General features: G+C 45.9%; 1 protein-coding gene across 1 annotated transcript in view; it reads left to right on the top strand.

Annotated features, from left to right (window-relative positions):
* The first annotated feature begins 1,415 nt into the window (after positions 1-1,415).
* The window catches only part of LOC130302850 (oocyte zinc finger protein XlCOF7.1-like), a 185,990-nt gene continuing 160,256 nt past the window's right edge, over positions 1,416-27,149 (top strand). Inside the window, 3 exon segments of the mRNA XM_056551747.1 lie at positions 1,416-3,559; positions 4,425-4,604; positions 6,172-6,298. Coding sequence (XP_056407722.1) covers positions 3,242-3,559; positions 4,425-4,604; positions 6,172-6,298 — 625 coding nt within the window. The 5' untranslated portion in view covers positions 1,416-3,241.

Genomic DNA, 27,149 nt, shown 5'->3' with positions numbered 1-27,149 from the left:
GCGGCACTGGATGTGACAAGCAGGAGAGGATACTGCGCAGACTGTTTGGCCAATGATGCGGAAAAAGCGTTTGATAATGTGAGTTGGTCCTGGCTGCGTAGTGTCCTTGACTGCTTTGGATTTTTGGGAGCCTTCCGGACTTTTGTAGATGCCCTGTACATGTTACTCTTAGCCAGAATCTCCACGCCTGGCTTCCTATCTGACAACATCCATTTACACAAGGGCACGAGACAGGGCTGCCCCCTGTCACCCCTCTTGTTTGACCTTGCCCTAGAGCCGTTAGCGGTGCATCTTATCTCTTCTCCCATCTACAGGGGTATTATGGTTGGTGACCGGGAATTGAAGTTGGCATGTTTTGCAGATGATATGCTGTTATTTATGGGCTCCCCTAATACCCAGCTCCACGATGTGCTTGAAGTCCTGGCCAATTTCGGTACTTACTCTGGCTACAAGGTCAACGTGTCGAAGTGTCAACTCCTCTACCTGGCTGAGGGGAATTACAGAGCGACTTCTGCTCTAGTTGTTGAGGCTGCTACGAACCACATTGTGTACCTGGGTATTAAGATCGGACAGCACCCTAATTCCTAATATAAGCTTAACTATACCCCCTTTCAATGTGTCTTAAGGGATCTCACAAGATGGCAGACCAGTGAAAATGGTTGGTTTTGGAAGGCTCCTCTACCCTCTGCAGATGATTCCTCTATTACTACATCATTCGGTTGTGTCTCGTTTACTTTTCTTTGGAAGGGTAAATGCTCTCAGATCACTTTTCGGAAGATATGTCTACCCAAACCTGAGGGTGGTCTGCAGATGACGGACATCCGACTGTATAATTTGGCGGCTATACACAGGCATGCCAGGGACTGGATGCTGAATACGTCCTGGTTCTCAAATTTGTGCGTGGAAATAATGCTTGGCGATATACTGGTTCATACCGAATACCGGTGTGTTTTTTCTGTACAATATGAATTTTTCCCTATAACGCAATACCGGTCGGGCCCCTCCCCCCCCCCCCCCCCCCCCGAATGAATGAATTATCAGCCACAGTGCGCTGGGGAACTAATCAAATATGACCTCCCGGGCGCTGCTCTGCTTTTCCTCCCCCCCACCGAATGAACTATCGACCACAGCGTTGTCCCCACATCGGGGGACTAGTCATGTTACCCGCAGGCTCTGCTCTCATTTTCCTCCTGTGACCTGCGGCGCTCGAAATGAATGAGTTGTGAGCCGCGTGTGCAGGGCGGTGAATGGAAGTTGTCACCTCCCCCTGCAAGTGCTGAAAGCCAGTGGGCCACAGGCACTGGCTTTCAGCGCTTGCAGGGGGAGGTGACAGCTTCTGTTCTCCGTACTGTACCCGCGGCTGACAGGAGGAAAATAAGAGCAGCGCCTACGGGTAACATGATTAGTCCCCCGATGTGGGGATAGCGCTGCGGCTGATCATTTGGTTGGGGGAAGGAAAAGCAGAGCAGCGCCGCGGGTCATATATGATTAGTTCCCCAGCTCCCTACCGAGCTTTCGGAATTTCTATGCTAATGACAAGATGTTTTACATTTTTTGGGGGGGGCGGAGAGCCGTCAGTCTTTGTCGGACATATACGCTCATTTAAAGCGAGTGGCTCTCAACTCATTGAGGGACACCATATTCCAATCTTGGGTTCAGGATGTCCCATCTAAATTGCTCCTGGGTCTCTTACAGGTCAGGAAGGCAACCACTTGTGAGACTTGGAGGGAGACTCATTTTGGTATTTTACACAAAGCTACCTATGCTCATAATCTCTCTTATGGGATGCTCCGGCACGCTACCTGCGAAGGTGCCCTAAATGTGACTTAGAGAAGACAGGTCTACTGCATGCGCTCTGGGAGTGTCCAGCACTCTTGGCTATGTGGAAAGAAGTGGGGGAGTATATTACACAAGTCTGGCATCATGCCCCCACCTCAATGCAAGTCTATGGGAGGGGGCGTGATGGCCGTCACACCCACTCCCATAGACTTGCATTGAGGGGGCGGGATGTGACTTCACCTGGGTGCGGAGTCGTGATGTCACGATACTCTGTCCCCGTGGTCGGGAGGCATAAGACTGAGAGCCTCCAGCGCTTCCGGCAGTACTCACAGGTGGGTGCTGCATGCTAGATTGCGAGGGTCCCCAGCGGCGGGTCCCCCGCGATCAGACATCTTATCCCCTATCCTTTGGATAGGGGATAAGATGTCTTGGGGCTGAAGTATCCCTTTAAATGTTGATTGCGTCTCGGTTGCAAAAGGAGGTCCCCACTTTGACGTACGTTGTAGACACTATGAAGGGTCTTCTATTTATTGATAGGCCACAGACCTTGCGTAATACAGAACTTGGGGACGAAAGGTTTTTCAGGGACTGGAGGCGGTTTCTTGAATTCACCTACCCACCCCAAGAAATCACAAAATTCATGTCTGATTTTTGCCATTCTTCCTAGTATTGTAGGGCATCCCTGGTGGGTACATTGGGGAGATTGCGGGTGGGAGGTGTAGGTTCAGGTTACTTCTCAGTGGCGGTGGTCTGGGATGGTGCAACGGACGTCTTTTCTCTTGTCTCTACTTCTTTTTCTTTTCTTTCTTTGCTTTTGTGTCTGTTTTATATGTTGGCTTCTATTTCCTTGTTTCATCTTTCTCTATCCTACCTTCGAGGTCCTTTGTTTGTTGCGGGCTGAATGTATGATTTCTAATGGGGATGATCCTCTAGTGTGGCTAGGGGATTACTTCATTCTCTTTTCTTTCAGTTGTTTCTTTGTTGGGTATTTTGTTTGATGTGGGGTAGTTTATATTTGTTTTATGATCTCTGTACATTGTTGTATGGTGGGTGGTGGATTAGACGTTGGTCTGTGTACCGGGTCCTTCCTCTCTTGGAGAGGTCGACTGCATGATGGACATGGTTCTCTTTATGAGTGAAGTAGAGGTGCTAGCTACTTGCACTACTTCCACCCTTCACTACTCAGACATGGCAACATTATTTTGGGGACTTACTTGCCTCTGTATTTGCGATTTTCTAAGACTTCCATAACTGCAATGTATGCCATCCACTGTCTAACTGTTCAAGTCTGTTTGGTGTTGTTTCCTTTTATTGACATGTTAATAAAACATTGTTTTAAAAAAAATAAAAAATTAAAGAAGCGATCTGATTGGTTGCTATGGGCAACTTTTCCTCAGTACAGATTGTGATAAATCTCCCCCTTATATTATGAAGACCAATATATATAAAGGAAAGTGTCACCATGTTATGTTCTCGTCTTCAGATCTATGTGAGTATAAAGGACAAATCCAACCTCAAGAAAGAGACACAACATAGCGATACCCTCTGCAGCCGCTTCTCAGGACCTCTGGTTCTGAATACTGAGAACCACACAAAATGGACCATCTTATCTTATAAAAGTCCTTACAAAATTACAATCCTGAGTCTGGATATTTATAATGTGATTTCCCCTCAGAGAATTCTCCTGGATGACCCATCAACCATGGGGAGAGACAGGAACAAGATGGCCGACAGGATCATAAATCTTACCCTACAGATACTCTTCCGGCTTACTGGAGAGGTGAGGGATTCTGGGAGTGATGTCACATGACCTCATTCTCATCTATGTAATAACAGATGGATATGACTGGAGAGGTGAGGGATTCTGGGAGTGATGTCACATGACCTCATTCTTATCTATGCAATAACAGATGGATATGACTGGAGAGGTGAGGGATTCTGGGAGTGATGTCACATGACCTCATTCTTATCTATGTAATAACAGATGGATATGACTGGAGAGATGAGGGATTCTGGGAGTGATGTCACATGACCTCATTCTTATCTATGCAATAACAGATGGATATGACTGGAGAGGTGAGGGATTCTGGGAGTGATGTCACATGACCTCATTCTTATCTATGTAATAACAGATGGATATGACTGGAGAGGTGAGGGATTCTGGGAGTGATGTCACATGACCTCATTCTTATCTATGTAATAACAGATGGATATGACTGGAGAGGTGAGGGATTCTGGGAGTGATGTCACATGACCTCATTCTCATCTAGGTAATAACAGATGGATATGACTGGAGAGGTGAGGGATTCTGGGAGTGATATCACATGACCTCATTCTTATCTATGCAATAACAGATGGATATGACTGGAGAGGTGAGGGATTCTGGGAGTGATGTCACATGACCTCATTCTTATCTATGTAATAACAGATGGATATGACTGGAGAGGTGAGGGATTCTGGGAGTGATGTCACATGACCTCATTCTTATCTATGTAATAGATGGATATGACAGGAGAGGTGAGGGATTCTGGGAGTGATGTCACATGACCTCATTCTTATCTATGTAATAACAGATTGATATGACTGGAGAGGTGAGGGATTCTGGGAATGTATGTAGTGATATTAATGTGTCTCTCCATACACAGGATTACACAGTAGTGAAGAAGTCCTCTAGTGGGCGCTGTCGGGCCCCTGCGTGTGAAGAATGGGGAAGAACCCTGAGCCCAATCCCTGGGCCCCCACCTCACTCCCTGATACATGAGGAAATGGATGAACAGAAGATCCTAGAACTCATCAACAAGATGATGGAGCTGCTGACTGGAGAGGTGACCCTGCTGGGACATTATACAGTAATGGAGGGGTCTGGTGATGACTGGAGAGGTGACACTGCTGGGACATTATACAGTAATGGAGGGGTCTGGTGATGACTGGAGAGGTGACACTGCTGGGACATTATACAGTAATGGAGGGGTCTGGTGATGACTGGAGAGGTGACACTGCTGGGACATTATACAGTAATGGAGGGGTCTGGTGATGACTGGAGAGGTGACACTGCTGGGACATTATACAGTAATGGAGGGGTCTGGTGATGACTGGAGAGGTGACCCTGCTGGGACATTATACAGTAATGGAGGGGTCTGGTGATGACTGGAGAGGTGACACTGCTGGGAATGCTGGGACATTATACAGTAATGGAGGGGATTGGTGATGACTGGAGAGGTGACACTGCTGGGACATTATACAGTAATGGAGGGGTCTGGTGATGACTGGAGAGGTGACACTGCTGGGACATTATACAGTAATGGAGGGGTCTGGTGATGACTGGAGAGGTGACACTGCTGGGACATTATACAGTAATGGAGGGGTCTGGTGATGACTGGAGAGGTGACACTGCTGGGAATGCTGGGACATTATACAGTAATGGAGGGGTCTGGTGATGACTGGAGAGGTGACACTGCTGGGAATGCTGGGACATTATACAGTAATGGAGGGGTCTGGTGATGACTGGAGAGGTGACACTGCTGGGACACTATACAGTAATGGAGGGGATTGGTGATGACTGGAGAGGTGACACTGCTGGGACATTATACAGTAATGGAGGGGTCTGGTGATGACTGGAGAGGTGACACTGCTGGGACATTATACAGTAATGGAGGGGTCTGGTGATGACTGGAGAGGTGACACTGCTGGGACATTATACAGTAATGGAGGGGTCTGGTGATGACTGGAGAGGTGACACTGCTGGGAATGCTGGGACATTATACAGTAATGGAGGGGTCTGGTGATGACTGGAGAGGTGACACTGCTGGGAATGCTGGGACATTATACAGTAATGGAGGGGTCTGGTGATGACTGGAGAGGTGACCCTGCTGGGACATTATACAGTAATGGAGGGGTCTGGTGATGACTGGAGAGGTGACACTGCTGGGAAATTATACAGTAATGGAGGGGTCTGGTGATGACTGGAGAGGTGACACTGCTGGGAATGCTGGGACATTATACAGTAATGGAGGGGGTCTGGTGATGACTGGAGAGGTGACACTGCTGGGACATTATACAGTAATGGAGGGGTCTGGTGATGACTGGAGAGGTGACACTGCTGGGACATTATACAGTAATGGAGGGGTCTGGTGATGACTGGAGAGGTGACACTGCTGGGACATTATACAGTAATGGAGGGGTCTGGTGATGACTGGAGAGGTGACACTGCTGGGACATTATACAGTAATGGAGGGGTCTGGTGATGACTGGAGAGGTGACACTGCTGGGAAATTTTACAGTAATGGAGGGGTCTGGTGATGACTGGAGAGGTGACACTGCTGGGAATGCTGGGACATTATACAGTAACACCACTGGAGGGGTCGGGGTGATGACTGTATCATTATGTGTCAGGTTCCTATAAGGTGTCAGGACGTGGCGGTCTATTTCTCCATGGAGGAGTGGGAGTATGTAGAAGGACACAAGGATCAGTACAAGGATCAGGTGATGATGGAGGATCAGCAGCCCCTCACATCACCAGGTAATAGACATGACTATATACACACGTCCTCTCATTATTTGTATGTAAAGAATGAATTCAGTCTTTGTATGTGTTCCCTACAGTCAGATCCAGTAAGAGAACAGCACCAGAGAGGTGTACCCGTCCTCTTCTTCCACAGGAGGATCAGGTAGATGGAGATATTCCCTATGATCTGTAGAAGGGCTGTGAAGCTCTTGTGGTCAGTCCCCTCACCCTCCATGACTCCTCATCTCCTGCTCATCTGTAACAATGTATGTGACTTCTCCTACTGTCTGATGACTTTTACAATATTTCTTCCATATCTTATGAATCAGGGAGAAGATCTGAACAATATTAATGCTCCAGAGACAGCTGTGAGCGGTGATGAACAGTATAAGGAGAATTTTCCTACAGGGAAAGATCTGATCTATATAAATGCTACACACTTAAAGGAGGAAGAAGAGACAGATGTGAGCGGTGATGAGCAGTATACGGAGGGCATTCCTACAGGGAAAGATCTGTTAAATATTAATACTGCAGACATAAAGGAAGAAGAAGAGACAGATGTGAGCAGTGATGAGCAGTATAAGGTGGACATTCCTACAGGAAAAGATCTGATCTATATTAATGCTGCAGACATGAAGGAAGAAGAGACAGATGTGAGAGGTGATGAACAGTATAAAGAGAATATTCATACAGGGAAATATCTGGTCTATAATAATGCTACAGACATAAAGGAAGAAGAAGAGACAGATGTGAGCGGTGATGAGCAGTATAAGGAGGGCATTCCTACAGGAAAACATCTGATCTATTGTAATGCCACAGACATAAAGGAAGAAGAGGAGACAGATGTGAGCAGTGACGAGCAGTATAAGGAGGACATTCCTACAGGAAAACATCTGATCTATTGTAATGCCACAGACATAAAGGATGAAAAAGAGGAGACAGATGTGAGTGGTGATGAGCAGTATAAGGAGGACATTCCTACAGATAACTGCCCATGTGAGTAGTAACCACTAAATGTAGATAAGTGTCAAAGTTTCTACTTAGTCACCGGCTGAAATCGTGTTTTATGGAAAAATTGTGTAACTAGAGTCCTTTGGGCTCCAAGGGAAATTTTGGACCACAGGCCCTTCTATGTCCTCTTACTATGGTTAGTCCCCCTTTTATGTCTCCACACTATTACTATGCCCCTTCTGTTCAGCCCTGTACCTAGCAGGCATCATAAGCTGGGGGGGGGGGGGGGGATCCACTGCTAAGGTAACTGGAGGGCTTACCTCTGCTTCCCTGTGGTCCGTGGCTCTGTGATTGATATGTAAAAAGTGATTGAAAAGTCAGATCAATAGCACAATGGTACCGATAAAAACTCATATAGGCCATTAAAAAAAAAAAGTAAAAGGGGCGGCAGAAAAAATTTTTTTTTCTAAGAAGTTAAAAAGTTTAGAATTTCTCAAAATTGGTAAAACATATTGCAAACTAAATTGGGGGTATTGTTTTAATCATGCCGACCTTAAGGATCAAGATTAGATGTTAAATTCACTGCCTGGTGAATGTCATAAACCCCCTCCCCAACTCGCCACCCCCAAAATTGGTAGTTTTAATTATTTTTTATTTTTTTTAATTTTTCCTCACAAATGTTTTTTTTTAAAGGGCGAAGAGGAAAAAAACGAAAGTGCAACAACAAAAATTGGCTTGTTCCCTACGGGGTTAACCCCTTCTCGCTATAGGACATATGCATACATCCCAGCTCCCGACATGTCCGTGCGCTGGGACGTATGCATACATCTAGCGATCACAGACAGGGTTCCGCCATAGCTGCCGGGGCTGTGATCGGGTTCCGCCGTATCTACCGGCAGCATTAACCCCATAGATGCCATGATCAATCCTGATCACATCATCTATGATGTTGACAGGGGGAGTGCGATCCCCCTGTTCACCAACGGCAGCGCCACGATACCATCGTGGGTCGCTCTTGGTTGCTATGGCAGCAGGAGGTCTGCTGATTGCCTCCTGTCTGCCAGCTACGGAAGCCACAGGCTGGATCGCACAGGCTGTAGTATCCGCAGCAGATCAGGTTATACTGTGCTGCAATACAAATGTATTACAGCATAGTATAACCTGTAAAAAGTGAAAAATAAAATAATAAATTGCTGGTCATGCATGTATGAAGTGTAAAACAAAAATAATGCCCCTTTCCCAATAAAACACTGTATTGTGATGAAAAAAGATCAAAAACATGAATCATATGCATAACAGGTATTTTTACGTCCGTAATAATGTACTATATGATAAAACTATAATGTAAATTATCCCGCACGGTTAACGTAAAGAAAACCCCAAAAAAGCGCACAATGCAACAATTTTGGTACAAATAGCGGAATAAGAAAGATCAAAAAGGTAGGGTGTATCAAAAATGATACCAATAAAAAGTACAGCTCATTTCTCAAAAAATAAGCCCTCACTCAATGGCGTCGGATGAAAAATTAAAAAGTTACGGCTGTTGGAAAATGAATGGCAGAAAAAGAATTTTGCTCAGAAAAAGAAAAAGAACATAGAAAGCGATATAAAATGGGAATCGCCATAATCGTACTGACCCACAGAATAGATATAACATCACTTTTACCGCACAGTGTACACCATTAAAAAAAAAAAAATGCAAGAAATTGTCCAGTTTTTCACACTATTTTGTAGTTTTTCACAAGAACTGCTGCATGTGTCAACAAAAATGCACCACTTATATAAAGTACAATATGTCACGAAAAAACTGTATCAGAATCGCTCCGCTCAGAAAAAGCGTTCTAAAGTGTTTACCATTTAAAGAGATACATGTCAAATAAAATAAAAAAAAAAAAGAACCTGGTCATTAAAGGGGTACTCCGCCCGCTGCTCAGCGTTTGGAACAAACTGTTCCGAACATTGGAGTCGGCGCCGGGAGCTCGTGACGTCATAGCCCGCCCCCTCATGACATCACGCCCCACCCCCTCAATGCAAGTCTATGGGAGGGGGTGTGACGGCCGTCACGCCCCCTCCCATAGACTTGCATTGAGGGGGTGGGGCGGGACATCATGTAGGGGCGGGGCTATGATGTCACAAGCTCCCAGCACCACACGGTGAATGGCCTAATCAAAAAAAAATTTGAGTCCCATTAAATTTTATAGTAACAATAAAAAATTACAACGCAAAAACAAACAAAAACAAAAAGAGCCCCTACACAGTTCCATAAACAAAGAAAACTTAAAAGAAGTTATACGGATTACAAAATGTAAGCAAAATTTAAGCAAAATTTGAAAATAATAATTTGTAACTATTTTTAAAATTGTAAAATATACCAAAAACTATACAAAGTGAGTATCGTTGTAATTATACAGACTTGACGAGTAACGATAACATGTCAATTATACCGCAAAGTCAATGGCAAAAAATCGAGCCCCCCCTTCTTTCTTTTCAGCTTTATTTCAATTTAATCTTTGTGTTTTGCAGTATATTTTATGGTAAAATGAAAGGTGTCCTTACAAAGTATTATTGGTCCTACAAAAAACAAACCTCATATCGCTCTGTAGATGGAAAAGTAAGAAAGTTATGGCTCTTAGGAGGGAAGGATAAAAACCCTAAAATAAAAAATTGACATTTTTGGGTTTTTAAGGGGTAGTTACTTAAAAATAATCAGTTTTATTCTCTGCAGATTCTTGTAGCAGGAGATCAGAGGAGAATCTTATATCTTCAGATTATAAAGCAGATGATGATATCACACAAGATACATATGAAGAACATTCCATTATCCCAGATACACCCTCAGCCCTTCACAGCCAAGATCTGTCATCTCATCCTTATATACAGGACCAATCTGATTTATCACTGATCGTAAAGCAAAATGAGAAGTCGTCATTTTCATGTTCAGAATGTGGGAAATGTTTTACTCAAAAATCAACTCTTGTGGATGATCAAAAAACTTACACAGGGGAGAAGCCATTTTTATGTTCAGAATGTGAGAAAAGTTTTACTCAGAAATCAATTCTTGATCATGAAAAAACTTACACAGGAGAGAGGCCGTTTTCATGTTTAGAATGTGGGAAAAGTTTTGGTCAGAAATCACATCTTTATCAGCATAAAAAAACTCACACAGGGGAGAAGTCATATTTGTGCTCAGAATGTGGGAAATGTTATTTTCAGAAATCAACTCTTGTTTATCATGAAAGAACTCACACAGGAGAAAAGCCATTTTTATGTAGAGAATGCGGGAAATGTTTTACTAGGAAATCAACTCTTGTTCAACATAAAAGAACTCACACAGGGGAGAAGCCATTTTCATGTTCAGAATGTGGGAAAAATTTTGCTCAGAAATCACATCTTATGCAACATAAAAAAACTCACACAGGAGAGAAGCCATTTTCGTGCTCAGAATGTGAGAAATGTTTTACAAAGAAATCATATCTTGCTAAACATCAGAAAACTCATGCAATGAAGAAGATATTTTTTTGCATAAAATGAGGGAAATGTTTTACTCAGAAATAAAGCCTTGTTGATCCAAAAACTCACAAAGGGGAGAAGCCATTTTTATGAACAGAATGTATGAAATGTTTTACTAAGAAATTAAAGGCATTGCAGGAAAATTATTATTATTATTTTTTTATATCAATTGGCTCCAGAAAGTTAAACAGATTTCTAAATTACTTCTATTACAAAATCTTACTCCTTCCAATAATTATCAGCTGCTGAAGTTGAGTTGTTCTGTCTGGGAACAGTGCTCTCTGCTGACATCTCTGCTGGTCTCGGGAACTGCACAGAGTAGAAGAGGTTTTCTATGGTGATTTGCTTCTACTCTGGACAGCTCCCAAGACAGGTGTCATCAGAGAGCACTTAGAAAAGAACAACTCAACTTCAGCAGCTCATAAGTACTGAAAGGATTAAGATTTTTTTTATATAAGTAATATACAAATCTGTTTAACTTTCTGGAGCCAGTTTACATATATGTCCTGGATAACCCGTTTAAGGCCTTGTAGAACATAAAAAAAAACTCACAAAGGGGAGAAGTTATTTTTATGTTTAGAATGTGTGAAATGTTTTACTCATAAATTGTCTCTTGTTGAACATTAGAGAACTCACATAGAAGAGAAGCCATTTTCACGTTCAATATGTGGGAAATGTTTTACTCGGAAATCAAACAGGAGAGAAGCCAATTGAGAGCAGTAAATGATGCAGATAACACATCTATATATTAACCATGTACATAGGATATCTGACATTTATACATATATCATATACTGCATCTCCAAACTTGTTCCCAATCTATATGCAGATTACCGTATTGTAACCTGGTCTTGTTAATATTTAATGACCTTTGTTTATTATTCTACATTCTTATTTTCTTTACTGTCAAATATCTATTTTAAAGAAAAATAATTTAATAAAAAAAAAACAGTTGAATAAAAAAATTAAAAAAATAAAATAAATCTGTGTGTATGTATAGATGTATGTTCCAGCATCACTTCCAAATGGTTAAAGATATTAACATGAAACTTGGTCACATGTTACTTTTATGTCAACTAAAAATATAGTAGAGTTAAATTAACCCCTTACCCACCTCCATTTGTGAGGGTCGGGGTTTGTGTATAAAGTTCCATGCAAATCTATTGGAAATGTATGTTCCAGCATAACTTCTGTACAGCTGGAGATATTTCAATAATACTTGGTCACATGTTACTTATATGTCAAATAAAAATATATAATAGTTAATTTAACCCCTTAAGGACCAGGCCAATTTTCACTGTAGAACTCGGCCATTTTTTGAACATCTGACCACTTTCACTTTAAGCATTAATAACTCTGGAATGCTTTTACCTTTCATTCTGATTCCGAGATTGTTTTTTCTTGACATATTCTACTTTATGTTAGTGGTAAAATTTTGTCGATACTTGCATCGCTTCTTGGTTAAAAATTCCAAAATTTTATGAAACAATTGAAAATTTTTACTTTGAAGCTCTCTGCTTATAAGGAAAATGAATATTCCAAATAAATTATATATTGATTCACATATACAACATGTCTACTTTATATTTGCATCATAAAGTTGACATGTTTTTACTTTTGGAAGACATCAGAGGGCTTCAAAGTTCAGCAGCAATTTTCCAATTTTTCACAAAATTTTCAAAATCGAAATTTTTCAGGAACCAGTTCTGTTTTGAAGTGGATTTGAAGGGCCTTTATATTAGAAATGCCCCACAAATGACCCCATTATAAAAACTGCACCCCTCAAAGTATTCAAAATGACATTCAAAAGGTTTGTTAACCCTTTAGGTGTTTCACAGGAATAGCAGCAAATTGAAGGAGAAAATTCAAAATCTTCATTTTTTACACTGGCATGTTCTTGTAGACCCATTTTTTGAATTTTTACAAGGGGTAAAAGGAGTGAAATCTTCCTAAAATGTGTAACCCAATTTCTCTCGAGTAAGGAAATACCTCATATGTGTATGTCAAGTGTTCGGCGGGTGCACTAGAGGGCTCAGAAGGGAAGGAGCGACAGAGGGATTTTAGAGAGTTTTTCTGAAATGGTTTTTGGGGGCATGTTGCATTTAGGAAGCCTCTATGGTGTCAGGACAGCAAAAAAAAACCCACATGGCATACTATTTTGGAAACTACACCCCTCAAGGAAGGTAACAAGGGGTCCAGTGAGCCTTAACACCCCACAGAGGTTTCATGACTTTTCGTTAAATTTGGACGTGTAAATGATTTTCTTTTTTTTTCCACTAAAATTCTAGTTTTCCCCCAAATTTTTATTTTTACAAGGGTTAATAGGAGAAAATGCCCCCCAAAATTTGTAACCCCATCTCTTCTGAGTATGGAAACACCACATATGTGGAGGTCAAGTGCACTGCGGGCACACTACAATGCTCAGAAGAGAAGGAGTCATATTTGGCTTTTGCAAATCAAATTTTGCTGAAATGGTTTTTGGGGGGGGGGGGGGCATGTCCCATTTAGGAAGCCCCTATGGTGCCAGAACAGCAAAAAAAACAAAACAAAAAACAACATGGCATACTATTTTGGAAACTACACCCCTCAAGGAACGTAACAAGGGGTACAGTGAGCCTTAACACCCCACAGGTGTTTGACGACTTTTGATGTGTAAATTTTTTTTTTTTTTTTTTTTTTTTTTTACTAAAATGCTGTTTTTCCTAAAATTTTACAATAGGAGAAAATGTCCCCCAAAATGTGTAACCTCATCTCTTCTGAGTATGGAAATACCCCATGTGTGGATGTCAAGGGCTCTGCTGGCGCACTACAATGCTCAGAAGAGTCACATTTAGTGCCAGAACAGCAAAAAGAAAAAAAAATGTGGGAAATATCTGGGCGTAGATCGGCTCTGCTCACTGGTCACGGAGGAACAGGAGGGCAGTCAAGGGCCTGGAGCTTCTGGACAGCTGCCTATGGAGCCAGAACAGTGGGAGCCCCCCCTCAAGGGGCATTATATGGGGTACACTAATAACTAACAAGGGGTACAGTGGGACATAAAATTATAAAACAGGTTATGTTCCCAGAATGATGACCCAGAGCATAGCCAAAACTAAAAAAAAATATGCCCACCCCAAACCCTATGCTCTGAATCATCATTCTGGGAATGTGATGTGTGTGGCCGTCCCTAACCTGTTGCCTCAAATGCGCACCCGCTCAGGTGGAGAGAGAGCGCTGCGCATTTGAGGCAACATAAAAAGTCCCCGATGATAGGGACTCAGTGACCCATGACCCATTTTTGGAAAAAATACCCCCAGAGGTCGTATCAGTTTTTTTTTTTGTTTTTTTTTATGAAATAGTTTTTTTGGGCAATTTAGTGGTTTTATGGGGTTAAAATTTGGAATGTACTCTGGACTTGGTACATTGGGGTCAAATTTTGGAAAATTTAAATGAAGAGGGAAAATTTAATACTGCATGGAAGTGTGATACTCCCTGAAGCAGTCCTTAATGCAGAGGCCCGGATTATCTGGGCAAGTGTCACACTGAGTGGTGGTGTCCTTCCGTATCCCCCTCCTGTTACACAATCTGCATTTTTTTCTGGGATCGTCCCTTCTTTCCAGTGTGGGGGACCTCACCTGGAAAGTGTTGGCCTGGGACGATCCTGGCACCTATAACTCCAGTTTCTTGGTAAGCCTGGCCTGCTCTTTCCCAGTCAGCAAAGATCATGACCTTTAGGACTTCCTCTTGGAACTGGAGGAATGTCCCTGTGTTGCCAGCGTTCCGGTACAGTACAAAAGAGTTGTACATGGCAACCTGTACCATGTAGACCGCAACTTTTTTGTACCATACACGTGTTTTCCGCATGGCCATGTATGGCTTGAGGACTTGATCTGAGAGATCAACTCCCCCCATATACTGATTGCAGTCCAGAATACAATCAGGCTTGAGGACCGTTGTTGTGGTACCTCGCACAGGGACAGGTGAGCTGCCATTACCATGAATAGTGGTCAGCATAAGGACATCCCTCTTATCCTTATACTTGACCAGCAACAGGTTTTCATAGGTAAGGGCACGGGACTCACCCTTGGGAATAGGTGTCTGGATCAAATTTAGAGGGAGGCCTCTCTGGTTTCTCCGCACGGTCCCACAAGCGGACGTGGATCTTGCGGCAAGGGATGTGAAGAGAGGGATGCTGGTATAAAAGTTGTCCACGTACACGTGGTAACCCTTATCCAGCAAGGGTGCACAAGCTCCCAAACGATTTTCCCGCTAACACCCAGAGTGGGGGAACAATCTGGGGGTTCAATACGGAAATCTCTTCCCTCATACACTCTAAACTTGAGAGTGTACCCGGAGGTACTCTCACAAAGTTTATAGAGCTTCACGCCATACCGCGCCCGCTTCGAGGGAATATACTGGCGGAAGAGGAGTCTCCCCTTAAAACTGATAAGAGACTCATCAACCGAGAGCTCCCTAAGCGGTACGTAGGCCTCCAAAAATTTGGCCCCAAAGTGATCGATGACCGGCCTCACTTTGTAAAGCCGGTCATGGGCGGGATCACCTCAGGGTGGACATGCCGCATTATCTGCATAATGAAGGCATTTCCAAATAGCCTCGAACCGCTTACGTGTCATGGCCATACTGTAAAGCGGGTCTGGTAGAAGTACTGCCTGACACTGGGCTTTTTGACCAGGCCCATATGCAGCAAGAGGCCCCATAATGTCCTCATTTCTGCTGCACTGACAGCGTACCATTCATTGGACCTGACCAAAAAAGAATCTGGGTGGTGGGCGATGAACTGCCTGGTGTACAGATTCGTCTGCTCCACCATGTGATTGACCAGGCTGTCACTGAAAAAATAACTGAAATAGTGTGTAGTGAGTGCTTGGTGTAACTATGTATAATGGTGTGTGATTAGTAATCACACACCGTTATGTGAGCAAAAAAAAACCCCGCTGCAGCCCAAAAAAAAAAGGGGGGGGGGGGGGAAATCGCAGCACCCTGAACCCCTAATAGGGCCTGGGTCACGCTAAAAAAAAGATGTGGCGTACTCTTGAGCCCTATTAGGGGGTCGGGGGGGGGGGGGGGGGGGGTTATTTTTTTTTTTTACTTTATTACATGGATTTCCCTAACTTTCCCTCTGGTTGATTCTGTCCCTGATCTAGGGAATCTTCGGGTCTCCTGAGGCGATCCAATGGGGGCAGAGGGGGGTCCCTGGCTCCTCTTGCAGCTCTGACCGCTGACTGAACCCAGGATGACGATCGTCCAGCCAATAGCAGCTCTCCTGGGGGGGGGGGGGGGCGAAATCCCCATAGATACAGTAGGTGATACAGTAGTCTACACCCCCGATCACCTTGTAACTCCGGGTCATCTGGTCACACGTGACCCGTAAGACCCGGAATTGCGCAAATCGCAATTTCACTTGCGATTTGCGCCGATTGCCGACATGGGGGGTCTGATGACCCCCCTCGGCATTTGCGCGGGGTGCCTGCTGATTGATTTCAGCAGTCACCCTAGTCCGATTCCTGCCCGGCTCGTGGCAGGGACCGGAATTCCCACGGGCGTACCTGTACGCCCTGGGTCCTTAAGACCCAGGTACAGAAGGCGAATGCATATCCACACACAATGGGGCAAAAGGTAGGTGCGACAGGGCACCCAAGCCAGCACCTCCTGCACCTGTCCCTCCTGGCTTTCCCTCAGGGGGCACTTCAATGGGGTCCCCCCTTCCCCACCCACAGCGTCCCCTCCATCTTTAGAAGCCCAGCAAGCTCACCTGCACACAGCCAACTGCTCTTTGACCAAGAGGAGGATCATGTGGGGGGAGCTGCACCTGCCGCTTTGGACACTCTCCACCTGAGCAATCTCAATGTAGGGCAGCTGGGGGCTTTACCACTTCCCTCCTCCTCCATGAATGTGGCCCCTGCGGCACCACTGGGCCCTGGACATTTGGAAACTGAGACCCGCAGCCCGCTGCACCTTCACCCGCTGCCTCAGCACCTACCTGTTCACCCCCCAAGCTCATCCACTCGGAGTAGTGACATGCTATCCTCCACCCTGCCGCCGCCTGTTCAAGCGGTTGCGCTCTTGAAGGGCCACCCAGAGTTACAAGCACTTTTGACCCTCCTCCCCATCAAGTCCGACATGTTGGCCTTGGCTTCTGGCCTGAAATACGCCTGTAGACAAGATTTACAGCCAGTCAAACAGAACGTGTCTGCGCTACAAGGGAGGGTGAGCGCCCTGGAAGACTTCTAGGCGACGGTCCTGGCCTCTATGCAGGAAGTGCAGGCGACCCTGTGCACTCAGGACTCCAGATCTCAAGCGCTGGGGGACCCACTAGATAATATTGAAAACAGAAGTCGCTGGAACAATGTCCGCATCCGTCGGCTTCCGGAAGCCACCAAAACCCCTGACCTCCTGCACACTGTTACCAGGATCTTCAACATGTTACTGAATCGTCCCCCTGACACGCCTATTGAAGTTGACCACGTCCATCGAGCCTTGAGGGCGCAGAGCTCCGATCTTGATCGTCCTAGGGATGTAATCTGCCGCATTCACCGCTACATGCTGAAGGAACAGATTATGCGCTCAGTGAGGCAACGGGGCGATGTCGACTTCGATGGGGCGAGTCTTCAAATCTACCCGGACCGATCAAGATGAACCCTTCGTCAGCAGGCACTGCTGAAGCCCCTTCTGAGCTTACTCCAGGAACGCAGCTTGCCTTACAGATGGGGCTTCCCTTTCTCCCTCCATGTCACAGCTGGCACGACAGTGACATTCCTCCATACTCCAGAGGACTTACCTTCCTTTATGACTGCTCTCAACCTACCTCCACTGTTGCTACCGGACTGGCTGATCTTCCTGAAGGACCCCTATGCTCTTCCTCCAGCACCTTTCTCTCAACGGTCCCTCAACAGAAGACTGGATGTCATAGGCCCACTCCCCCAGCATCAGAGGTGCAATCAGCCTCGTTCGGTGGGATCTTCAATGGAACTCTGACTCGCTGGAGAGGTGCTGTGATCTTCTGGAACTCTGTTTCCTGACCATCGGTGACAGCTGCTGCTGGACTGTAACAGCGTCCGTCAGCATTTGCCTTCCTGTGCCTTTGGACTCATTGCTCCTCATAAGACTGCTTTTGGCCCACCTCATTATGCTTCCCCCTGTTCTCACCCCTGGAGACGGACAATGCCACTGAATGTCATCCCCTCCCCCCCCCCTTCCCCCTCCTCTTTCTCCCGCTATCTCTCCAGCACCCCTTAGCCCTTCTCCCCCCCCCCTCCCACACCCTGTCACCCCTCCCACCCCCGCCATGCCATACCCAGACCCCCCCCTCTCCCGCTACCTTGCCCATGGTCCTCGCCCCCTCCTCTGCTCTTATGCCGTACCCTTCCCCCCCCCTCCTCCGCTTTCCCCCATCTCCCGCCCCGGCCCACCCTATGTCCCTCCGGTGTCCTTTGGCCTCCCAGGTTCCCACTACCATTGCTCCCTTTCACCCCCTACCACTCTCCCCACTGGATCCTATCTAGGGTCCTTTCTCTTATTTAGTCATGGCCGTGGCCGGACTTATGCAGCCGGCCCTGATATTGCATACCCCACCAACTCTCCTCACGTTTACCCCCACACAGGTTGGGTGTGCGTTTAGTGCACCCGTTTGGCTGTAGATCTCCTACTGCCAATAGTGCTAACATGCAAGTGACGCTTTTTCCTTGCTTACTTTTCTTTTTTGTTTTGCTTTTGTTTGTGTGTTTTTCACCTATTCTTGATACGTTGGTTCTTACTGTTCAAGCCGCAGGACCTGCTTCCTACCAGCCACTCGTCCAACCGCCTGTCCTGCACTTCAACCTCTGATTGACTCTTGGCACCTCTGATCATATGGCTGCAGTGAAACTGTCCACTCTGAACATCCAGGGCTTCAATGTTCCGGAGAAGAGGTCTCAGATCCTATACCACGTGCACAAGTTGAAGGTTTGTATCTTGTGTCTTTTAAGGAGGGCCATGTTCCCGACAGGCTCAGCCGGTATTTCCCCACCTGGTTCCATAGCCAGACTCTCGCTCGAAGGGGGTCTCTATTGGTTTTCACCGATCACTGCCCTTCAGCGTACAGGAGGTCCGGGCTGACCCAGAGGCTCGCTATCTGTTTGTGCAGGGCACGATTCTGGTCCAGGTGGTGACAGTGGCGACAATCTATGCCCCTAACCACGCCCAGGTTCCCTTCCTCATCTACACACTGGAAGTCTTAGTGGGTTTCACCCAGGGCATGTTACTCCTCACTGGCGATTTCAACCTTCCCCTCCAACCTGTGCTGGACGCGTCCTTAGGACACTCTGCGATGTCCCTCTGACAGTTGAGCCGCCTTAGACGCCAGCTCCACTCCCTCCAGTTGTGTGACGTGTGGCGCCTCCAGCACTCTGGGGATAGGGACTACACATATTACTCTAGCCCTCACGGCACTTATAGTAGACTATATTATATCTTCCTGAGTCACTATTACTTGCCCCGCCTTTCCTCTTCGCAGATTGGGAACCTATTGGGAACCCATCCCTGAGCACCCCTCAGTTCTCGTGGCACCTACTCCTGGACGCTCTATGCCTGTTGGATTTGAAGGCAGCAATCACAAACTTTCAAACCGATCATGCACACGATCTAACCCCCCCTCCCATGCAGTGGGAAGCGCTAAAATGCATACTACGTGGGGTATTACTCAGCCATGGTACCCGCCTTAAAAAAGCCAAGGCGGTGAAATTGAGGAAGCTGCTTGAGATGCTGAACGCCCTGGAGGCCCAGCATAAAAGGTCTCAATTGGATTCTACACTGAGGGACTTCGTTAAGACGTGCCACGACATCTGTGCCCTACTGAACGATAAATATAAGCAGTTCAGACAGAAATGTTCCAAGATGTTTTACGAATGGGGCAATAGACCCGGCAAATACCTATCCAGGGCCCTTTGGGAAAAACACACATCAAGGTATATCCCGTCCATCACAACGCCAGGCGGAGGGAAGTCGTTCCTTACCTCTGACATATTGTCTGCATTTGAACATTACTACACCGATCTTTATAACCTCCCTCCTCCAAAACCGACCCTCCTGGTCCCATTCCCACCGATCTCCTTATCAGACTATATACAACAGACCGCCCTTCCTCACCTTCCCGATGGCGACTTTGAATCCCTAGAGGCCCCCTTTACAGAGGAAGAGATAGCACTGGCCATTTCTAATTTACCCTCAGGCAAGAGCCCTGGCCCTGACGGTTACACGGCCAAGTTCTTTAAGTCCCTGAAATCAGAGCTCCTCCCTGTCATTTGTAAGACCTTAACTGTATATCCCCGGCCATGGGCTTTCCTACTGATTCCCTTAGTGCCCATATAGCTGTCATCCCTAAAGAAGGCTGGGACCCCAACCTCTGCGCGAGCTACCGCCCATATCTCTGCTCAACACGGACACGAAACTGTTCGCCAAACTTTTGGCGAATCGCCTGGCGACTGTCCTTGGGCCTCTAGTTCACCCCGATCAATCTGATTTCCTTCGTTTCAGGGAGGCAAGAGATAACACTGTGCGGTTGTTCTCTGTGGTGCACAGGGCCTCAGCTGGCTGGACTCCCTTAATGCTACTTTCACTCGATGCCGAAAAGGCTTTTGATCGGGTGGATTGGAGGTTCATGGAGGCCTCATTGACCCAGATAGGCCTAGGCCCTTCTATGTTAGGCCGTATAACAGCCCTTTATCGAGACCCTACGGCCCGTGTGAAGATCAATGGTTCCCTGTCCTCCCCCATACCCATCCGCAACGGCACGCGCCAGGGTTGCCCGCTCTCCTCCTCCTCTATATTCTATGCAAGGAGCATTTACGGATTGCTCTCCGGAATAACTCTGTCATTGGGGGATTTTCCATTGGGGGCGACGTTCACCATTGCTCTGCATTTGCGGATGACCTACTCCTTTACCTATCTTCCCCCCATACCTCATTACCTGCAGTCTCACACACCTTACGACTATACTCACACTTTAGCAACCACAAAATCAACATGGCAAAGAGTGTGACATTAAATATTTCTCTCCCGGAAATTGATGTCTCCCGTCTTAAACGGGAACACACCTTCCAGTGGGCTCCGAGGTCGATTAAGTACCTTAGTGTTCAAGTACCGGCTGATTTGCTTGATGCCTTTTCTCCTAATTTCGACCCCCTGCTGAGGTCTTTGGAGAGGGATCTCGCGAAGTGGTCAACTGGCACGTTTTCCTGGGTGGGTAGGGCCAATATAGTGAAAATGAACGTGCCCCCCAGACTGTTATACCTCTTCCTGATGGTACCAGTAGCGATCCCTCCTTCCTATTTTCGTAAACTTGACAGGCATATCAGGACCTTCGTTTGGGCGGGGCAGCGGCCGAGGATTTCTGGGAGGATTTTATCTAGATGGAAACAAGAGGGTGGTCTCGCGGTTCCGGACTGCAGGGCCTACTACCTCGCGGCCACATTGGCTAGGTTTCTGGACTTCTTCCACGGCCGCACCACCAATGGATGGGTACTAGACTACAGATCCTTTTTGGTACTAGACTAGAGATCCTTTATTTCCCTTGGTTGCCTCTGGGAGTACTCACAACCGAGGCCCATGCTGCCCTACCATGGGTGTCCAAGGAATTACACACGACATATTGAAGATATTTGTCCACCTCTACTATTGTAAAGCCTGATGGCCCGCTGGTGCCCATCCTGAATAACCCACGCTTCCCCCCGGAGGCAATCGTACCTCCTTCCTGGGCTTGTCGGAGCCCCCAACCCTCCCACTCATAGGCCATCTGACTGGCACCCTGCTTCGCCCCTATGAGGACCTGGTATCGACGCACCTCCACACACCGGCCAGGTACATGCACTATTTACAGCTCCGACACTTTGTGACCACAGTGGGCCGTGACCTGAATCTGGATAGGCCCCTCCATCCCTTTGTGGAGATGTGCACTTCCTCCACCCTGGTCGCCAAGACGGTCTCACGGATATATGGCCTCCTTATGGATTCAGCTGAACAGAACCCCCCCGAACTTCGTGTCGGCCTGGGAGGAGGAACTTGGAATATCCTTTGCCCCGACGGATTGGGCTACGGCCTTCCAGATGTGGCACAGGCTGTCTATATCCTGTAAGGCGCAAGAGACGAATTATAAGCTACTGTCTCGGTGGTATAGGGTGCCCGTAGTCCTTCATAACATGTTCCCGAATGTATCCGATCTATGCTGGCGTTGTGGTGGGGCTCCGGGAACCATGTCTCACATATGGTGGCCCTGTCCGACCCTAGGCCCCTTCTGGACCACCGTGCTGTCCCGCATCCTGACCATCACTGGGGTAACTTACCCCAATGATCCAAAGGTACTGCTCCTCTCTATCAGGCCGACGACTGGGAGGTCCCCCTCTGCGAGCCTGGCCCGCTTTCTCTAGATGGCGGCTAGGACAGTGATCCTGAGACATTGGAGAGATACCAATCCTCCCTCTGTTTCGGAATGGTATAAAGAGATTCTCTTCCTCAGTCGAATGGAAGAACTAATGGCGTACTCTTCTGTAGCCTCTGCTAGATATATCGCGATCTGGCGCTCTTGGTTTGCCTTCACTGAAACTGCCCTCTACCGCACAGACTAACTTCCTTCCTCTCCTGGGACCTCTTCTCCGGCTCAATAGCAAGCCCGTGCATAAGAAAGGACGAGAACCCTTATATTGTACAAGATGGCTGCTGGTTACCAGGTTTGTGGTTTTGGTTCTTGTTTCTCCTCCCCTAACTTTCCGCCCTGCCCATGTTTTTCTTTCCCTTGTTGTTCTCCTTGTCCCTCTCCAATCCCGATGTTCCCTTCCCCCTCATCCATCCCCCTCCCCCCCCCCCTTTTACCTGCCATGTTATCACCCTTGTGTTTCCCCCTCTTTACCGATACCTTCACCCCATGACTACAACGAGTGGCTTGATCATTGAGCATATATGCTGACTCATTTACGGCACGATACTGGTGCTTTTGATTTGCTTCTTTTCCATTGTCATTGTAATGGGTGTCTAATTGCTACTCAATGTTCTCGGACACTCCATTGCATTGGAGATTTTGTACCACTGCTTTACTATTGTTTTTTTTATAAATTTTTTCTGTTTATATACAATAAAATCCCTTTGAATGAGAAAAAAATGACATGTTTTCTTTATTCTGTGGGTCAATACAATTAAAATGATCCCCATGTTATATGCTTTTCTATAATTATACCGGTTAAAAAAAAATCTCAAACCATTTTAACAAAATTTGTATGTTTGAAATTGCCCTATTTTGACCACCTATAACTTTCTATTTTTCCGTATATGGGGCAATATGAGGGCTCATTTTTTGCACCATGATCTGTAGTGTTTATCAGTACCACTTTTGCTGAAGTTTTACTTGGAATAAAATGTGACAAAAAAGCTGCAATTTTGGACTTAAAAAAAAAAATTTACGTTTACGCCGTTCACCGTACCGGATAATTGACAATATGTTTTAATAGTTGCGACTTTTATGCATGCGGCGATACCAAATACGTGTATTAATTATATTTTTTACGCTGTTTTTGGGGGTAAAATGGGAAAACCGGACGTTTTACTTTTTTATTGGGGGAGGGGATTTTTCACATTTTTTTACTTTTTTATTTTACATTTTATTTACACTTTAATAGTCCCCATAGGGGACTATTTATAGCAATCATTTGATTGCTAAAACTGTTCAGTGCTCTACATAGGGCATAGCGCTGATCAGTGTTATCGGATATCTTCTGCTCTGGTCTGCTCGATCTCAGACCAGAGCAGAAGACCCCGGGAGACAGCTGGAGCCAGGTTAGGGGACCTCCGGCTGCCATGCTGGATGATCGGATCCCCAATGTATTGATCACGGCATCTGAGGGGTTAATAGCAGACATCTGCGCGATCGTGGATGTCCGCCATTACCGGCGGGTCCCTGGCTGCTGATAGCATCCGGGACCTGCCACGCATGATGCGAGCTCCGCTCCGGTGCTCGTGGTCATGGCGGTGCGTAAATGTACGTCACGGTGCGTTAAGTACCACGACACCATGACATACATTTACGTCCACGGTCGTTAAGGTGTTAAATGGGCACTGCCACCATAAACTACTATTTTTTTTTTTTATAGATTATATAAAATTAGGCAACTTTACAATTTTTTTAATGAGAAAAAAAGTTCTGTCTACTGGGGGTCCCTATACCATGTATACGGCTGTTGTCCACCTGTCTCTATGTACCAACCGACTGTGGCTCCGTTTTATCATTTAACCCTAACGGGCCCATGGCATTTACCCTTAGGATCCACCTGGACTCTTTTGTTAGCAAGTAGAGATGAGCAAACTTACAGTAAATTCGATTCGTCACGAACTTCTCGGCTCGGCAGTTGATGGCTTATCCTGCATAAATTAGTTTAGCTTTCAGGTGCTCCCGTAGGGGGCGTATTGTTTTCCTTATATAGTATTTTACACAGGGACAGATCAAACAGTACACCACCATTTTCGTGGTAATTAGTTGTTTTTCTGTAACAGTATAACCTCCCAGATTTATTTTATTGTTCTTTACATTTTGATCACAAAAAGAACATAGGGGGGAGATTTATCAAAACCTGTCCAGGGGAATAGTTGCTGAGTTGCCCATAGCAACCAATCAGATCGCTTCTTTCACTTTCCAGAGGCCAAATAGAAAAATGAAAGCAGCGATCTGATTGGTTGCTATGGGCAACTCAGCAACTATTCCCCTGGACAGGTTTTAATAAATCTCCCCCATAACCCACATCTGTAATTTCCTATTTTGTCCTTTTCCTCCAACCAAGTTGTTTTTTGATTTCGATCTCTTTCTTTTCCTTTTAAGATACCGTATATACTCGAGTATAAGCCGAGTTTTTCAGCACGATTTTTCGAGCTTAAAACGCCCCTCTCGGCTTATACTCGAGTGAACTCTCCGCCTGGCAATTCCTTCATCAGTGGTCTTCAACATGCAGACCTCCAGATGTTGCAAAACTACAACTCCCAGTATGCCCGTACAGCCAACGGCTGACCCCCCCCCCGGTGAAAATGGACAGCTCCCCCAGTGAAAAAGGACAGCCCAGAACGACTAACCCTCCCCACCGGACGGTCCCTGCAGCATAGATGGCCCGGACCAGCTCACCCTTCCTTCCCACCGAGGGGAGGGGAGTAGAAAACTAAAGGGGGGGGGGGAGGGTCTGGATGATGACGAAGACCCTGCAGTGGTCTTCAACCTCCAGAGGTTTCAAAACTACAATTCCCAGCATGCCCCCCCCCCCTTCATCATCACCGCCTGTCAATCCCTTCATCAGTGGTCTTCAACTTGCGAACCTAAAGATGTTACAAAACTACAACTCCCAGCATGCCCGGACAGCCATCGGCATGCTGGAAATTGTAGTTTTGAAACCTCTGGAGGTTGAAGACAACTGTAGGGCCTTCGTCATCATTCAGACCCTCCCCCCCCCCCTTTAGTTTTCTACTCACCTCCCCTCGGTGGGAAGGAAGGGTGAGCTGGTTCGGGCTATCTATGCTGCAGGGACCGTCCGGTGGGGAGGGTTAGTCGTTATGGGCTGTTGTAGCTTTGCAACATCTGGAGGTTCGTAAGTTGAAGACCACTGATGAAAGGATTGACAGGCGGTGATGATGAAGAGGGGGGGGGGGGGGGTGTTAATGACGGGTCTGGATGATGACAGTGGGGGGTGATGTATTTCCCACCCTAGGCTTATAGTCGAGTCAATAACTTTTCCTGGGTTTTTGGGGTGAAATTAGGGGGGTCGGCTTATACTCGAGTATATACGGTAGTCCTTTAATTGTTGTGTTCGGTTTATATGTTATAATGGGTTTATTTTCTGTAACTTCTGCAATGTCTGGATCGCATTGTAAATAACCCAGTTTGAGTATATTGCACTTCTTATTCTGTCATTTTTTCTTTCGATTATTTCGAAGCAACAAGTCTTCTGTTAGAACATTTGCAATTTTTTCTCTAGCTTTATCTAGAATTTTTCGGGGGTAACCCCTGGCAACCAATCTTTTATGCAGATCGTCGGCTTGTTTTTGAAAGATGTTCTCATCTGTATTAAAGGGGTACTCCGGTGGTCAACGTGTTTTTCCGTTTTTGACTTACCCTATTTGTTTTGTTTCATTTCTATTCTTGTTGTTTAGCCTACTCTATTTCCGTTCTTTGTTGTCTTTTTATCCCCCACTTTGTTTTCTTATCGTTGCTTCTATTTCCTGTTTCTTGCTGTGCTGAAAACTACAAATCCCAGCATGCAACATGCCTTGCTGGTTTGGGGCGGCTCCTTTTTTTTTGTTCCACCCTTTACCCACCCTACTATTTTCCCGGGTCGGCCCCTTTATACACAGCACACTAATATAATCAGCCCTGGTTGGGATACACTGGCATACACACACAAAAGGGACTACAACTCCCAGCATGTGTCATTCAGGAGTCTTCAGTCTGTGGTATAACACCAGCATGCTGCCTCTAGTATCCTGGGGGTTGTAGTTCACCACACCTCTATAGGGCATCCAACAGTGTTTCCCAACCAGGGTGCCTCCAGGTGTTGCAAAACTACTACTACCAGCATGCCCACACATTACACATATACAGCTCTACTGTGTACACATACAGCTCAGCTACATGTACATTACACATATACAGCTCTACTGTGTACACATACAGCTCAGCTACATGTACATTACACATATACAGCTCTACTGTGTACACATACAGCTCAGCTACATGCACATTACACATATACAGCACTACTGTGTACACATACAGCCCAGCTACATGCACATTACACACAGCTCTACTGTGTACACATACAGCTCAGCTACATGCACATTACACATATACAGCTCTACTGTGTACACATACAGCTCAGCTACATGTACATTACACATATACAGCTCTACTGTGTACACATACAGCTCAGCTACATGTACATTACACATATACAGCTCTACTGTGTACACATACAGCCCAGCTACATGTACATTACACATATACAGCTCTACTGTGTACACATACAGCTCAGCTACATGTACATTACACATATACAGCTCTACTGTGTACACATACAGCTCAGCTACATGTACATTACACATATACAGCTCTACTGTGCACACATACAGCTCAGCTACATGTACATTACACATATACAGCTTTACTGTGTACACATACAGCTCAGCTACATGTACATTACACATATACAGCTCTACTGTGCACACATACAGCTCAGCTACATGTACATTACACATATACAGCTCTACTGTGTACACATACAGCTCAGCTACATGCACATTACACATATACAGCTCTACTGTGTACACATACAGCTCAGCTACATGTACATTACACATATACAGCTCTACTGTGTACACATACAGCTCAGCTACATGCACATTACACATA

Source organism: Hyla sarda, chromosome 1, assembly GCF_029499605.1.
Source record: "Hyla sarda isolate aHylSar1 chromosome 1, aHylSar1.hap1, whole genome shotgun sequence".
Classification (NCBI taxonomy): Eukaryota; Metazoa; Chordata; class Amphibia; order Anura; family Hylidae; genus Hyla; species Hyla sarda.
The sequence above is the reverse complement of the archived record's forward strand: the minus strand, read 5'-3'. Positions and strand labels throughout refer to the sequence as shown.